General features: G+C 42.7%; 1 protein-coding gene across 1 annotated transcript; it reads right to left on the minus strand.

Annotated features, from left to right (window-relative positions):
- Positions 1 to 10519: 10519 nt before the first annotated feature.
- On the minus strand, positions 10520 to 15515 carry LOC118432588. Its single transcript, XM_035844219.1, has 2 exons — positions 15456 to 15515; positions 10520 to 11797 (listed from the first exon to the last, which is right to left on the minus strand). The coding sequence occupies exon 2, from the start codon at positions 11731 to 11733 to the stop codon at positions 10825 to 10827; it is 909 nt and encodes a 302-aa protein (XP_035700112.1). The 5' UTR covers positions 11734 to 11797; positions 15456 to 15515; the 3' UTR covers positions 10520 to 10824.
- Positions 15516 to 16504: the final 989 nt, after the last annotated feature.

The raw sequence follows: 16504 nt of genomic DNA on the forward strand, positions 1-16504 counted from the left end.
TTTGCACCAGTTGTTATTTTGTTTATACTTACACCATCAAAATGCCATATCGACATTCATTGCTTCGTTTAGTGCATTTCTCTAGCTATTTTAGTCTTTAGAATCTAGGAGATGTAAGAAACTCTGAAAGAAGGACACATTCTAATACCTGATGTCATGCACGAATGAACACTTTATGAACGAAGTACTAGTATGTATTCTTCTTTATATTTCAAAGAAAGGAGACACTTGATATCATGCGTGTATACGCATATGAAGTATATTGTATATGATATATAATAGTATACAGTATTTGATTAGTCTTTCAGGTTTCAGTGTTCCACATCCATTTACACACTTGTGCAAGTTGTGGCTGTGTGTGCATTTAGCTCTTTGAAAATGAATACGCAATAAAGATTATTGTTATTGAGAGAATCTCATAGTCAATCAAAGGAACGATCAAAATGTCAGAGTACAGCAAGGACGTTCTCTATATAATGTCCTTTAGTACAGGAAGCACTTCAACGGTTCATGGTATCTGGGAATATGATAGTTTGATATTTTCTGTAAACATACAGCGATGGTACTGATTTCCTTTGTTCTAAAGAAAGGAAGGAAGAAAGGAAAGACGGAAGGAAGAAAAGTTACGCTTGGCGTCTTAATGCAACTTTTGAAAACTTTCAAACGCGGCGCCACAAATGGATTGTAAACGCAGTCTGTAATTATTGATATAACATAGACGTTATACAAATATAACACAGAAAAATTCTCAAGTAAAGAACAAAGGATTTGGCTTGGCTTGATATCCTACTCGGCGTTTTATCGCCTTAAACAAGCTTGATTTGTCTAAGAACCTTTAGAATCTTCCGCTATAAGCGGCTTGTGAGTGCAGTCTTTCAGTGTTGATATAACATGCAGTTTGTACCGCAAAAGAGAGACCGACCAAACATTTGAAAAATGAACAAAGGATTTGGCTTGTTGTCATGTTTGGTTCTGTTTGACTAGGGACCCGCCGTCGGCAAAAGGCGACTTGTCGGACCGGTCGGACCGCCGGTATCTCTTGGGGCGCTCCTCGGGAACATCTGCCGCACGTGGCGCCGATACTTTCCGCCTTTGTTATTCAATCACTTTTGTCGGGAAAATTGGCCATAAAAACGCCCCACGTCTTCTGTCCGCACTCACTTTTCTCCAGACTTCCACCGAGAGCGTGCCGACTTCTTCCCGACTTCAGTTCCACACGTCTTTGTTTGTTGACGACATGGAGAGAGCAGCCGACAGTCCCCGCCCCGCTGGCTACGCCGGGTCTCGTGCCGAGTGGGTCCTGAAGAGAGCCAACGACTTCGACACCAAGGCGCGCTCGTTCCGCTGTGGTGGGTGCGAGCGGCCGGCGGCCTGGGTCTGCCTGGACCCGGTCTGCGTGTCCTACAACCGCGACAGAGTGGTACCGCTGTGTGACAACTGCGACAAGCGGTGCCACCCGACCTCCAGCCCGGCCATGCACAGCCACCGCCGCCTGGGAGTCGTCCTGTACATCTCCATGCTGATGCTGCACCGCTACCAGAAGGTCGTCGGTCTCGTCATGACGGCTTCTCCCGACAACAGCCGCCCGTCCACCCCCGTCTCCACCCGCCCCGACGAGGTCACCTCCACCCAGTCTCCGACCAGCTCGGGACGACTGACACCTCCTCCCGTCTTGTCACCGCCCGAGTCGCCGGTGTCATCCCTCCCGCCCAGCCCTGACAGCTCCGTGAGCAGCACGAAGAGGAAGCGGCGCAGCGACGACATCACCACCGAGCCCGCCGCCAAGGTGAGCCGCTCCAGTCCAGACCGCTCGGGCCGCTTCTCCCTTGCCGCCGACCTGCGGCCCATCCACGAGTCGTACGGCCGGATCCTGAAACGTCTGAGAGCGGACCGGTCCCTGTCCGTCTCCGAGGCCTGTATGCACGAACCTTTCGGCAAGCTGACCGTCAGAAACTACGCCGCCATCGCCGAGCTGAAGATCGTGGATGCCACACTGTACACCTCCGTGCTGGACAGCTACATGCGGCGGGGCGACGGGAGCGGCACGCTGTCGGGGTTCGAGCGGGAGTGTCGGCAGGTGTTGTCCGGGTGCGTCCGACAGGTGGCAACCATGAGAACCAGGAGAGAACTCTTGTCCTGCTCTCAGTAAAGACTCGGGCCACAGACTTTTAAAAGCGTAACGCAACAGATGTACATAAGATAAACAAGACTGTTGTAACTGGCGTATGTTTAATCTGTATGCAAAATCTGTACCGCCTTTCTTTGATTTGTCATACAGCGCTTGTATACGTCGTTATGTTTTGTTGTATATAATGTATATATCAATATGATATCCACTTGTCACATGCTGATGTCACTTGTCACATTATGTTACATATTGTTTGTTGGTTCGTCTATATATATATATGGAATTCAGACCGCTTGACCAGTATGCAAGGCTCACACCTGTCTTCGTTTTGAGAATTAAAAAAATGACACCTCATTTCACTGTCTTGGTTGCATTTCTGCCAAATGTTTAGTTACAGCAGCAATCGTCCGAATAGGCTATATAGACTAGAGTAGTACGTCAATAGGGACAGCAGCCCAAATGCATATACCGTAGAGATCGTATCAATGATATGATAGGTTAATCGCGGTGGCCCATTAAACTCCTCAGCCGGCAAAACTCATTCCTAAGCTAATGATATTATCTTATGCCACGAGGGTACGTCGTGTGTTACGCCGAAGGGCGGTTATACAGAGGTGACCAGTACAAATTTAGGTCGTCAAACGCTTTGGTCTGTGGGGCATATGTTCCTCGCCAAAGCTAATACTAGTATACTAGTACCAAAACGAAATTCTAATCGCAGCAAAGTTTAAGACTCAAACGTAGACTTGGAGGGCGGTTGGCATGTTACATCATAGAAAGAAGAAAGGTTATAACATCTCAGGTTAGAACTCAAGCACATTCTGTGTCGCTCGGATACTGTCAGAAATAGAACATACTAGTATCGTATGAACTAATAATAGTATATCATATAGTAATGAATTGAACGGAAGTTTTCCACACGTTATTGTTGTACGGCTATTCAAGTCCCGTATAGACCCCGCCCGGGTGGCCACTGATACCTGTAGTTATCACCCTGTGTGAGAGTTTAATTGTGGGTTCTAATTCCCCTTACAAAATGCGCCCCTCCCCTGACATACACGACGTACAGTGTGGGACGTCGAAATTGGTATTGGTCAAGGAGCTGTTAATCATGATCATCACATAACCATATGACGTTGGCAAACGAGAAGGCTCTAATTGATTCATAACCACCAGTTACAATTGCTTCATGATTGACGTTTCGCTCACATTCGACGGTTATAGGAACCTACCATACCTTATGACATCGTATGCAAGGGCGGTTCAATAATCCTACAATATCATCATGGTAACTAATGCTTATTGAAACTCCCATATGGAAATACAAAATATTTCCTGTAAAAGTTCAGCTTAACTTTCAACAGCACAAGTAATATTGTATGGTACGCTCTGAACTTTTTGCTTTCAAGTCTGTTGTCTTGAATCCAGTTTTGTTAGCTTTACTTCGGAGAGCGACCGTTGGAAGCCAACAGGATTCCACCAGACTATTAAACCTTCCTCCTCAAAAATGGTCTTTATCATATTCGCTCCTAACAACTCAACTCCAAGCTGGTTCAGTCAGAAGGGGTGACCATTCTACGTCCATGGTACAACGGATTTTCACTTTCAGGAACAAGCAGCGTTTTCCACGCTGCATTGTTTCCACCGTTACTTTCAAAATGGCTCCCCACAGTCCCACACAAATGTCGTCATCATTACGTCATTATACCACAGCTATTATCGCCTCTTTTTCAGCTTCTCTTCAGGACGTTTTGTTTAGATTTTCGTGTATTTTATCACATTTTTCGCACCCAATAGTCCAAAGCCCTTGATGTAGCGGCGGGCGTTTTGGCGGCACCAAAGACAAAGGCATGACGGTAATGACGTATCTATTGTTTTACCTGCCCAAGTGAGCTTTCCCGCCGTTTGACGCTGTGTGTGGTTTAGTTCGCTACTAATACATCCTTACAAGGATAGAATTGATCTTTTCATATGCAGTTTCCTTTTCATATGGATTAAGTTGAATGCCATTGTTATCTGTATAGTTCCAAACATTAAGTTTAAAATTCAGTTGCATCCCACAAGTACCAGTCAGTGATTGACCCCTTGCTCCTCACCGCTGTATCAGCCTTCAAAAATCTTGAAATAGACAAAACCACATCACATAAGGGACGTTACATTTCCTCTGTGCAGTTTTCTTTCAAATCATGGAGGTTGAAAGGAGACATAAAGTGGTCCGCTCCTGCAAAAATAAAACTTGGTAGAAACATACACTGAAAGATTGAAACGGTATGGATTATTTTTCGTACCTACTGAATTACCACCTACAGGTCCGAAAGTAGATTTTTCATTCAAGAACAGTAAACAATAGATGCATAATTATCTCACCAGGTGAGATTAGTTCATTGTCTCCCGTATGATACCTGCAGTGTCACAGACTGATATCAAACTTAACCCCGACGTCAAGCAACCTTCACATCACACCTGTTCTATTCTCGCGGTACTTTTTGTCATGATGGTGAAACAAGTGTTTGTTTTCCCTCTGAGGGTTTCAACAAAAGGATTACTTACCACATTTTCCAGACAGACATGCCGACATTCTATTCTTTTTTATTTTCTTTATGTCACCGCATTTTGATGTGTATTTGGTGGGGGTCTTTGGTATTGTATATACATGTAACATGGACTTTGAGCCATAGAAATATTGCAGCTTATAGTATGTCTACGTAGTGCACTTAGATATTCTGTGATTATGATAAAGTACTAGTATATATTTTGTGACTGTATCAAAGTCACGATGTGTATTACTCATCTCTGTCATTAAAGAACAGACATACAAACTCTATTGTCACCAACCTGTAAGAATAGGACTGGTAATTATAACGTCTATCGGCACGGCGGGAATATCTGGGCAACTTGGCTTTGTTAGAAAAATTACCCCGTCAAATGTAAAGAATACACCGTTGATTTGCATGAAAACATTGCGCTAATTGCTGACGGCTAAATTACTCCTAATTGGAAAGACGAAAATGACTTTCATTGCACGGTTCAAGGATCTTCAAGTGAAAACATTCACAATTTCAGTCCGTCAGCAAAACAATAAATAGAAATGATTTATGAGTCAGAGTAATTTTATCCTCACTGTACCTTTCATCTTTTGTGATGACGATGAAACTATTGTTGTTTTCCTTTCATGAAATTTCAACAAAAGGCATATTTTTCATCCCAGACCAAGCCCAGACCAAGGAGCTTTTGTTGTTGCCAATGTACACTGTGAACGTGATAACCGTCTGTAATCATTCCTAAACAATTCAGGAATGAAAATACTTTCCATCAATCTATGGAAGATAAAGTTTCATTGACGCAACAAAAAAGAAAGCAACTTTCGCACAACAACAACCAAGAAGGTTCATGCATTGTTACACGTTGGAGGTTCGAGCATAGTTACATGAACCAAGAAGGACCGCTTTGCATAAGTCATACAAAATCCTGTTTTAGGAACATGCGTTTATAGGAAGGCTATGGCTTGTTTTCGGTTCGTGTACGTGTGTATGAGGACTCATGAACTACATGTATTACCAAGAGTTTGTGCTTTGTTTGCCTACAAGAACAGTAAACAATATATTCATAACTATTAGTATCTCATCAGTCGTGATTAGTTCATTCTCCCCTGTATGATACCTACATGTCACAAACCGGACAACTTTCCACACTTCTTTTTTCAATCTCCTTGTTCACGACGTGAGACTTCACATCATACTTGTTCTGTCATGATGGTGAAACAAGTGTTTGTTTTACCCCTGAAGATCTCAACAAAAGGATTAGTTGCCACATTTTCCAGACAGACACGCCGACATTCCACCTTTTCTTTTCTTTATGTCACCGCATTTTGATGTGTATTGTTGATTGGGTCTCTGGCATTATATATACATATAACAAGGAGTTTGCGGTATAGAAATATTCCAACGTAGTATATCTACGTAGTGTTCTTAAATATTCTGCGATTATGACAAAGTCTATATTTTGTGATACAAATGTAGTAGTGAAGTCACGATGTGTATTGCTCTTCAGAGAAGAGACATACAAACTCCATTGTCACCAACCTGTAAGAATAGGACTGGTAATTATAACGTCTATCGGCACGGCGGGAATATTTGTGCAACTTGGCTTTGTTAGAAAAATTACCCCGTCAAATGTAAAGAAAACATCGTTGATTTGCATGAAATCTTCGTGATAATTGCTGACGTCTAAATTACTCCTAATTGGAAAAAAAGAAAATTGCTTTCATTGTAAAGTTCATGAAACTTTGAAGTGAACGCATACACATTTTTCTTAAAGAAAGCAGGGGAAACAACAAATACTAGTATCAATATTCCACGACTAGCTCAAACTGTAGTCTGTTGAAAGTTTCAAGAGACTGGCTATAGACAGATTCCAATGGACTCGATGTCATGAATAAATGTATCTTCATGTGACAACTCTCACATTACAAAAATAGCTTAATTCATGAAACACTGATTTGTTACTAGAAAGGTTTTTGAAACTCGTGATCAGCCCCAGCTGATTGTAACAACATATCACAGACTTACTCAAGCACATATTAGCCTTTACTCCTTGGTACTCAAGCACATATTAGCCTTTATTCCTTGGTAAGTGCAATTCTAGGACTTACCAGTATTTTGAATATTTGTTTTGTAGTTTGAAGTTCATTGTGCGAAAGTCGCTTTCCTTTTCGTTCTGTCAAGAAAACAGGTGTGACATATAGCAAATTATTTCCAAACCTTTGAAAACTCAACGAAATCGACATGTTCAATTAATCTTTAAAATAAAAAAAACATATTTCAATCAACTTGTCTTGCGGTATAGGCTTTCCACCAATCTGCTGTAGAACATACTAGTATTTGATAATTACCACGTTCTTATAGAATAGATATATGTGATATGGAAGGACCCGTAAAATCTTACAGTGATTGAAAAACGTTCAATACACGACAGCATCGATAAATATTGTATTGAGGACATTATATAAAGAGGAGTATACGATGTCCCTCGTTTCCACGTATTTTCATACAGTATTGTACACGTATCTGGCCCAGTGGATCTAGCTAGCCTTGGATCTAGAAGTGAGCCTAAACGGTCTAAAATTGATGTATATCACTAATGTAGGAATATTTCATGGTTGTGGAATATTGATATTTATTGTTCGATGGATTGCAGTGTTTTCATTGCGTTTTCTTCAAGGAACCGCGAATGTAATAAAAAGAATAGAATGTCGGCATGTCTGTCTGGAATAGCCTGACTAAAATCGCGCCCCTAGCGGCCGGCCCTACGATAGAGGGGGTCATTAAGCCCAGCCGGCGAGAGCTTGTGTAAACACAGGCTATGTCTGGAAAATGTGGTAAGTAATCCTTTTGTTGAGATCTTCAGAGGTAAAACAAACACTTTTTCACCATCTTAACAAAAAGTAGCGCAGGAAATAACAGGTGTGAAGTGAAGTTTGACCAAGGAGGTGTCCTCTTTTCAACCTCCGTGGTTTGACGTCAGAGTGAAGAAAGTGTAGAAAGTTGTCCGGGTCTATGGCCTGCATGTATCGTACAGGGGAGAGTATCGGTAAAGATAACAGACGGTCACCACGCTCACAATGTACATTGGCAACAACGGCGAATGCCAGTATGTCTGGGACATATGGAAAATATGACTTTTGTTGACAAATTATGAAAAGAAAACCAAGACTTGTTTCATCATCCTCACAAAAAATGTAAGGCACCGCGAGGATAAAACAGGTGTGATTTGATGTACTTTACTCCCAAACATTTGCTTATTTTGCTGATGACCTGAAATGTATTCAGCATGTGTCACTTTCCAAGAAATTGTGAATGCTTTTACTTCACGTTTCTTGAACCTTGTAACGAAAGCAATTTTTGTCTTTCCAATTAGGAGCAATTTAGACGTCAGTTATTAGCGCAATGTTTACATGCAAATCTTTGATTTTAAGAATCCCTCAAAGATACAACATGCATATAAGACGTCTGTGGTTCACGGCAAAGTTTCTTGAAGTTTACAATGAAAGCAGCTTTTGTATTTGTCTCCAATTAGGAGCAATTTAGACGTCAGTTATTAGCGCGATGTTTACATGCAAATCAACGATGTTTTCTTTACATTTGACGGGGTAATTTTTCTAACAAAGCCAAGTTGCCCAGATATTCCCGCCGTGCCGATAGACGTTATAATTACCAGTCCTATTCTTACAGGTTGGTGACAATGGAGTTTGTATGTCTCTTCTTTGATGAGTAATACACATCATGACTTTGCTATAATAATAAAATATAGACTGTATCATAATCACAGAGTATTCAAGTACACTATATAAGTACGCTACGTAGATGTACTACGCTGGAATATTTCTATCGCATAAACTCCATGATATTTGAAATTCCCAACGATCCCAGTCATAATACACATCAAAATGCGGCGATATAAAGAAAAAAATAGAATGTCGGCATGTCTGTCTGGAAAATGTGGTAAGTAATCCTATTGTTGGGATCTTCAGAGGTAAAACAAACACTTGTGTCACCATCATGACAAATAGTACCACGAAAATAAAACAGGTGTGATGTGAAGAAAGTGTAGTAAGTTGTCCAGGTCTGACTGTGACATGTCACACTGTAGGTACCATACATACATATTGGCCTCCTTTGGTCAATATTGACCATGGTAAAATCCTTTTAATAGTGCCACTAAATTTATGGGAAACTTTCATATATGTAGATATACACTCTAATATGTCAAGATTTTTTAAAAGTCTGATACAATGTACAACAGAAAGGAGCAATATCAAATATGTAGGCGTTGAAATATGTGGCTTGTGTGAAAATGGAATAGTTGAAAAGTATAAAAGAGGTAAGATAGTGGCATTTCCACACTGTGAAGGTTTAAAAACAAACCACACACAGCGTCAAACGGCGGGAAAGCTCACCTGGGCAGGTAAAACAATAGACACGTCATTACCGTCATGCCTTTGTCTTTGGTGCCGCCAAAACGCCCGCCGCTACATCAAGGGCTTTGGACTATTGGGTGCGAAAAATGTGATAAAATACACGAAAATCTAAACAAAACCTCCTGAAGAGAAGCTGAAAAAGAGGCGATAATAGCTGTGGTATAATGACGTAATGATGACGACATCTGTGTGGGACTGTGGGGAGCCATTTTGAAAGTAACGGTGGAAACAATGCAGCGTGGAAAACTTCCGCTGCCGACGGAGCACGGGTGGAAATGAAAACTAACCCAACGTTCAACGAAAAAAGATTGTTACAGTACTTCATAGAAGATGACTATATTCAGAAAAGTATCTTTCAGTAGAACTGGTGGAGTTATTTGCGTTTGCATGCTATACATGCATAGTTTCGCCCCCAAGACAAGCAAGGTCGCTTTTTGCGATGACAACAAAACTACACACTGTAAGATTTCAACGATTATAAATAACATACTACATGTAAGATCTCACATGAGTATTTAGAACTATAACGATTTACAACATACCGAAGTTCTTATACCACACATCCAGGAAGGTCCACCCCATAAGGTTTGGGTCTGAATGAAACTCTTGGAATCACGTGGGGAGGGGCATTTAGTTCGACGATTAGAAAACCCATAATTAAGATCTTACATAAGGTCATAAGTACGGGTATCAGTGACCACCAGTATGAGCTCTATGTGGGAAGCTTCCGCATCGTTCAACCACAGGCTCTGGTCTACATAATACTTCGAAGGATATTTGCAGTACTGGACCTGTACGGTACCTGTGCTGTTTATAGATTATGCTTAGTCGAAAAGTATACGGTCGGGTATATGTTACTTTCTTTAGCAGTACTGATCCATTTACACCTTCATGGTGTAGTTTGCAGGGACTGAAGGGCCAACCTTTAAGATTAATGAGTACGTCAAATTGTTTGGCCGGTTTGTATAAGGTTCCTGAGTATCACATATGATTCGTGCGTGTCACATTAGGTTAGTACCGTACTACTATTCGAATAGTGATTCTTGCGGTTTTCGTGAAATTCGTAGGTTTTCGCATAGTGATTCGTGCGTATCACAGAAGATTCGTAAGGTTCGTGCAAATGATTAAGCACCCCTGGACTCTGTGGCGTTAAGTTTGAAAATGGCTGCATCTAAAGCTTCATCTTGGTATGTCGTTTTTGGTGAGGAACATATACCCTACAATCTAACGTGTTTTTATTGTTTATCTACATAATACAATGTATTGGGAGCCACTTATATACTTCTGATGTTGTTTTTACGATTTCTACGGTATATGTTTTGATATACATATAATATGTATATTTATTTCGTACCTTACTGAGGCGAATGCTATTGTAAGCCAAACGTGGCAGAAATGGAACAGAGACAATAAAATAAGGTGTACACTTTCTTTATTCTCAAAAGAAACAATGTGTCAGTTTTGCATGTTAAACAAACAAACAGCTGAACAAGCACATCAAGAAGCAAATGAAACAAGTGTCAAGTGAGTACGTTATCTTACAAACACATGTGTATATACATTATATACAGGAAAAAAGAAGCTACAAGTGCTGTGAAGTAAACGGTAAAAGTAACGATGGTACAGCTTTGGCAAACATGTTCCTTGCACAAGGGAAATTACAATAATCTTTGTATCTTATGTACATCTGGGGTGCTACACTTTGTAGTCGAAGTCTTTACTAAGAGCAGGACAAGAGTTCTCTCCTGGTTCTCATGGCGGCCACCTGTCGGACGCACCCGGACAGCACCTGCCGACACTCCCGCTCGAACCCCGACAGCGTGCCGCTCCCGTCGCCCCGCCGCATGTAGCTGTCCAGCACGGAGATGTACAGTTTGGCATCCACGATCTTCAGCTCGGCGATGGCGGCGTAGTTTCTGACGGTCAGCTTGCCGAAAGGTTCGTGCATACAGGCCACGGAGACGGACAGGGACCGGTCCGCTCTCAGACGTTTCAGGATCCGGCCGTACGACTCGTGGATGGGCCGCAGGTCGGCGGCAAGGGAGAAGCGGCCCGAGCGGTCTGGACTGGAGCGGCTCACCTTGGCGGCGGGCTCGGTGGTGATGTCGTCGCTGCGCCGCTTCCTCTTCGTGCTGCTCACGGAGCTGTCAGGGCTGGGCGGGAGGGATGACACCGGGGACTCGGGCGGTGACAAGACGGGAGGAGGTGTCAGTCGCCCCGAGCTGGTCGGAGACTGGGTGGAGGTGACCTCGTCGGGGCGGGTGGAGACGGGGGTGGACGGGCGGCTGTTGTCGGGAGAAGCCGCCATGACGAGACCGACGACCTTCTGGTAGCGGTGCAGCATCAGCATGGAGATGTAGAGGACGACTCCCAGGCGGCGGTGGCTGTGCATGGCGGGGCTGGAGGTCGGGTGGCACCGCTTGTCGCAGTTGTCACACAGCGGTACAACTCTGTCGCGGTTGTAGGACACGCAGACCGGGTCCAGGCAGACCCAGGCCGCCGGCAGCTCGCACCCACCACAGCGGAACGAGCGCGCCTTGGTGTCGAAGTCGTTGGCTCTCTTCAGGACCCACTCGGCACGAGACCCGGCGTAGCCAGCGGGGCGGGGACTGTCGGCTGCTCTCTCCATATCCCACGAACAAAGACGTGTAGAACTGAAGTCGGGAAGAAGTCTGCACGCTCTCGGTGGAAGTCTGGAGAAAAATGAGTGCGGACACAAGACGTGGGGCGTTTTTATGGCCAATTTTCCCGACAAAAGTGATTGAATAACAAAGGCGGAAAGTATCGGCGCCACGTGCGGCAGATGTTCCCGAGGAGCGCCTCAAGAGATACCGGCGGTCCGACCGGTCCGACAAGTCGCCTCTTGCCGACGGCGGGTCCCTAGTCAAACAGAACCAAACATGACAACAAGCCAAATCCTTTGTTCATTTTTCAAATGTTTGGCCGGTCTCTTTTGCGGTAAAACTGCATGTTATATTAACACTTAAAAACTGCACTCACAAGCCGCTTGTGGCGGAAGATTCTAAAGGTTCTCAGACAAATCAAGCTTGTTTAAATGCGATAAAACGTGGAGTGGGATATATTCAAGCCAAGCCAAATCCTTTGTTCTTAACTTGAGAATTTTCGGTGTTTCTTTTATGTTCTGTGTAAAGCACGTATTATATTGATAAATACAGACTACACGTACATGCCGTTTTCTATGCATGATTCTAACGGGTTTTAATGAAATCAAACTTTGAAGTTATTAAACGTCAAATATAATATACCGTATAGATATTTTATTTATCTTTAGAACAAAGGGAATCCTTTTTACCGTTACATCTCTAATATATACTACTATACAACCAAAAGTCTGACTTGGTGAACTGGCGTTTGTGAAAGTTTTGACTGATAAAAGACATTTCTTATTCTTACAAAAATGTCCTTTGTTTCTGTGGATGAAGAGTTCTAAATTGTTTGTACCATGGAGTCAATGAATCTTGATATACATCTTTAAGCGTCAGACACGTTTATGTTTTATTGGTCCCTCGAGATTGTAAAATGATGGCGTGCCTCGGTAAAGATTGTGTAGATATTTGTCTCGTGCCGTACCATTCAGAAACATCATTTTCCAATCAACGTACTTTGCATATTCTTAAGATTTATTAAAAGATACATAAAGCTCAGGATGTGTTCAGGTTGGTAAAATGGTGCGATTTTTAATTAGGACTGAGTAAAAGATACTGTAATTCACTTTGTCTTCTTGGTACCAAACTTTCACGGTCTGAGACTATTTAACTTGTTCTCGGAACTAAATGTTCACTGTCGCGGCAAGTGCACATGAAAAAGTCTGTGTATTATTTGTTATCAGTAATGATAAGTTCACGTTACAATCGTCCCCGTGAAAACCGTGAACATAACAGTACATTGAAAAAAATGATGAATTACAGTATATACACAGAGCTCAGGTTGTCTTTAGGTTGGCATAGCAATACTATTCCTACTTTGTAGTTGTAAATGAAGAAAGAATGTAACTGCAGGACATTTCCATGATTATAGATGTAGAACCATGGAACATACGTATACATGTACCTATATGCTGGACTGAACATTAATTCCCTTGACTTCATGTTTTGTTAGACAGAGGCTGTTACATTCTTATACAATGGCTTTCAATTCTTATGGTCGAAACATTCTAGCCGGAAGAAACCCAGATTTGCAAAGCTGTCGCATGATAGGCGTTTGTTAATTCGTCTGTACACTTTGCAGACCCCCCAGTCTAGCGTCAGCTGGAGATGTCTTGATATGCGACATCGTTGTCGCTAGGGGCGTTTTGATACAGGTTTTCATTCCGCTAAACTCTTAAACAAACATAAGCTTCCGAAAGAGATTTTGCTTTGGCTAAGTTTAGACGATGAGTATGTAATGAATTGATCCAAGGTTCTGGCCTTCCCGTTTACAAAAGTTTATTTTATCAGTCATAAAAGATGTTGGACCAATCCAGGTTGTGGTTGTCGGTACACCGCCGCAAGGCCGGAAACCATCAGAAAGGGCGTCACGGTAGAACCAGGTGTGACACGCAGGTGATTTCAACGGAGCTTTGTTCTACCTGCCTGTACGTTAGTGCTACACCTGTCGCAGTTAGTGGCTTTTCTAAGTTGTCTACATACGGAATTAAGGAATGCGCTTTGTGTGTGAAATTCCCACGAGTTTCGTAATTGTCGTTTCCTACTCCCATATAGTTCCAATGACAACGCGTACAATGAGATGTGTTAGTCACACATTTAAAAGGAAGGATTTGCTACCGTAAATGTGCAAATAAGCTGTGTGAGGGGAATGGGGGGGGGGGGGGGTAACCCGTTTACCAGGCCCGAAGTCTATCTCTACCCCGAATCGAAGACTATATTAAACAAGTCTAGAACAGAGGATACAGAAATGTATAATTGTAACAACGTTAACTAACAACAAGAAGTCGCGACGCAGTACCACGGCATGACGCTGGAATCGAAGCGCACCTTCACATCTTCGGCCTACCCGCATACACCCCCCCCCCGTCAATGTAAAAAAAAATGAACGTCCACAAAACCCTCACTCACTCCTTCTCTCTTGCATCCCCCCCTCCCCTTCCCCCACGCACACGCACACGATTCAAGGTTGATGGCTCACTCACGCCCTCATGCGACATAAATACGAACTGTACCACAAACAATCGCAGCAGAGCTTGCATATTGCACCGGTCAATCACATACACAGACAAACAGGTCAAAATTTTCAGAAGGTAATGATAAAAATATTGAAGGGTGAGAGGTAAAATGCTGACTCATTTATCTGCTTTATTGAGATACGATCAGTAGCCAAGCGAAGACAATTCTGTGCACGGGCTCTGTGTTATGGTATTCGTATAGAGCTTCCCACCTTTGTCTGCCATGGCGACAAACTCAAAGACATAATCTTGGGTAGGAATGTGAACGAAATCTTCCATTTCCGTCCCACAGATCACGGGTGTGTGTTAGGAAGTAATCTTAAGCCAGATATACGGCTTCTTCTTCAGCTTCTTGCCTTTGAAAAGTTCTTGGTGAAATTTTTCTCACCTCCCCATACTTTCCAAGTGTCTAGCAATTATTCCTGTAACTGTTGAAGAAATCAAACATTTCATATTCCTCTGTGAAATTTTCTCCATGTTTTTTTCGCTAATTTTATCTATGCTTTTTCCTACCATAATGTGGAACTTTGTACCCGAGCCAAACCTGTGGTACCAACTTTGAACACGGGCCAAACCAGCGTCCCCATCCTTCAAGTCTCCAGTTACACCATTTTCCGCTAGGCGGTCAACCTTAGCTTGTAGTAGTACGGTACCCGGGCCAGGGGGAACGGACCCGTACACACATCAGACAAACAAACAAACTGAAAACAAATACCTTCCTTTTTTTAAATGAAGGTATCAAAACTCCAAGACGACAGACTGTGGGTTACAGGTTTCTTGGAAGACGTGGGTAGTGCGTGCGTCATACAGAGATCATTGGTATGAGGCTTTTAATTCTGAATTTCTGTAGTATCAAGAGCATATGGCAAATGACGTGATTTTGACCACTCATCCTCCTTGGCTTTGACTAAGTGGTTTTGACTGAGTCTGGAATAAAGAGAGAGACGGAATAAATGTAAAGCTAGTCATGGCACCTAGTCATGGAGTGGGATTTAAGGGGGTGTGCGTTTTTAACTTGGACAGCGATACAGTTGCCCCCCCTCCCCCATCATGGATCTTGGCTTGTCTTTTGGGCGGATCGCTATGTGCTCACTTATGGAAAGTCACCAAGTGTAGATTTTTGTGGTGTCTCAGGACCTCTGTATTTGCCGTGTGTGCCAGGGACTTACCGGCCTCATGATACATCAGAGCATAACACTTTGTCTTCAATTCCAACCCTGGAGATATTTCTACGCCGCCATTCTATTTTTTCTTTTGCCTACCAAAGTAGCAAATAATTCGTAGCCAGTGATTCAAAGGATTGAACGTGCACGTGTATATCACGGATCAACCGTGTTTCCTTCACAAATAGAAAGAACAACAATAAAACATCGATACTCCCTCACAATACTGAAGAAAAGGCAATTCCTTTGCAAGCTCTTATACTCACTAAACAATCACTAGTAAGAGAAGTATTTTGACGCCGTGATGTTTATTTTGAGTGCCTGTTATGTCTTCACGTACACTTCTTCTGAGAAAACAGAGAGTCGATAAAACCACATTACAAGTACATAATTTTACATAATATCCTCATTGACAGTGCATTCAATGTCATAGTAATTTCTCATTCCATCAATCATTATTACTAGACTATATACTCAGTGTCCCCAGATGTCATCTTGAATTGAAAACCTATTCCATCCCAGTTGAATAATCTGTATTACCGTGTGCCCCAAGACTATACAAAGCCTTGTAAGCTGGCTCCCATATGTTATCGCCTGAACGCGCTGGGAGATTATGAATGAGAGCCGATTAATTCAATTGATCCCTGGATCCAGAAGGGGCATTAATCGCACAGAGGTAGCCTCCTATGGCTTATTAACTTGCACACACACACGTGACACAGGAGGCAATTACTAGTAGGCTTAAGGCAGGCCTAATTAATATTTTCATGCGAAGAAACACTCAAAGGAAGCTGAATATTGTCAGGGTGACAAAAATAGAAAACCTCTATTAGCGCTGGCGACATGTCCCGGGTTTTTTCCACGCTTGAATGCTTCTGTGAGTAATGAATGCCTCAGCCAGTCGTGGTGTTCATTTACTTTTCATAACTCCACCTTCCGTTACCCCCTGCTCTTTACGCATGCAGTGAATGAAGATTTAGAAGAAACACTGTCCCTGCGCGGCCTCTGAAAGGCTATTAGGCTTGTACCTTTACATTAAGATGCTGGTAATCTAG

This window comes from Branchiostoma floridae, chromosome 15 (assembly GCF_000003815.2).
Source record: "Branchiostoma floridae strain S238N-H82 chromosome 15, Bfl_VNyyK, whole genome shotgun sequence".
Lineage (NCBI taxonomy): Eukaryota > Metazoa > Chordata > Leptocardii > Amphioxiformes > Branchiostomatidae > Branchiostoma > Branchiostoma floridae.

What these genes read in the sequence shown, in the direction of transcription:
- LOC118432588 (XM_035844219.1), bottom strand. Translation starts at nt 11,733, where the DNA reads ATGGAGAGAGCAGCCGACAGTCCCCGCCCCGCTGGCTACGCCGGGTCT.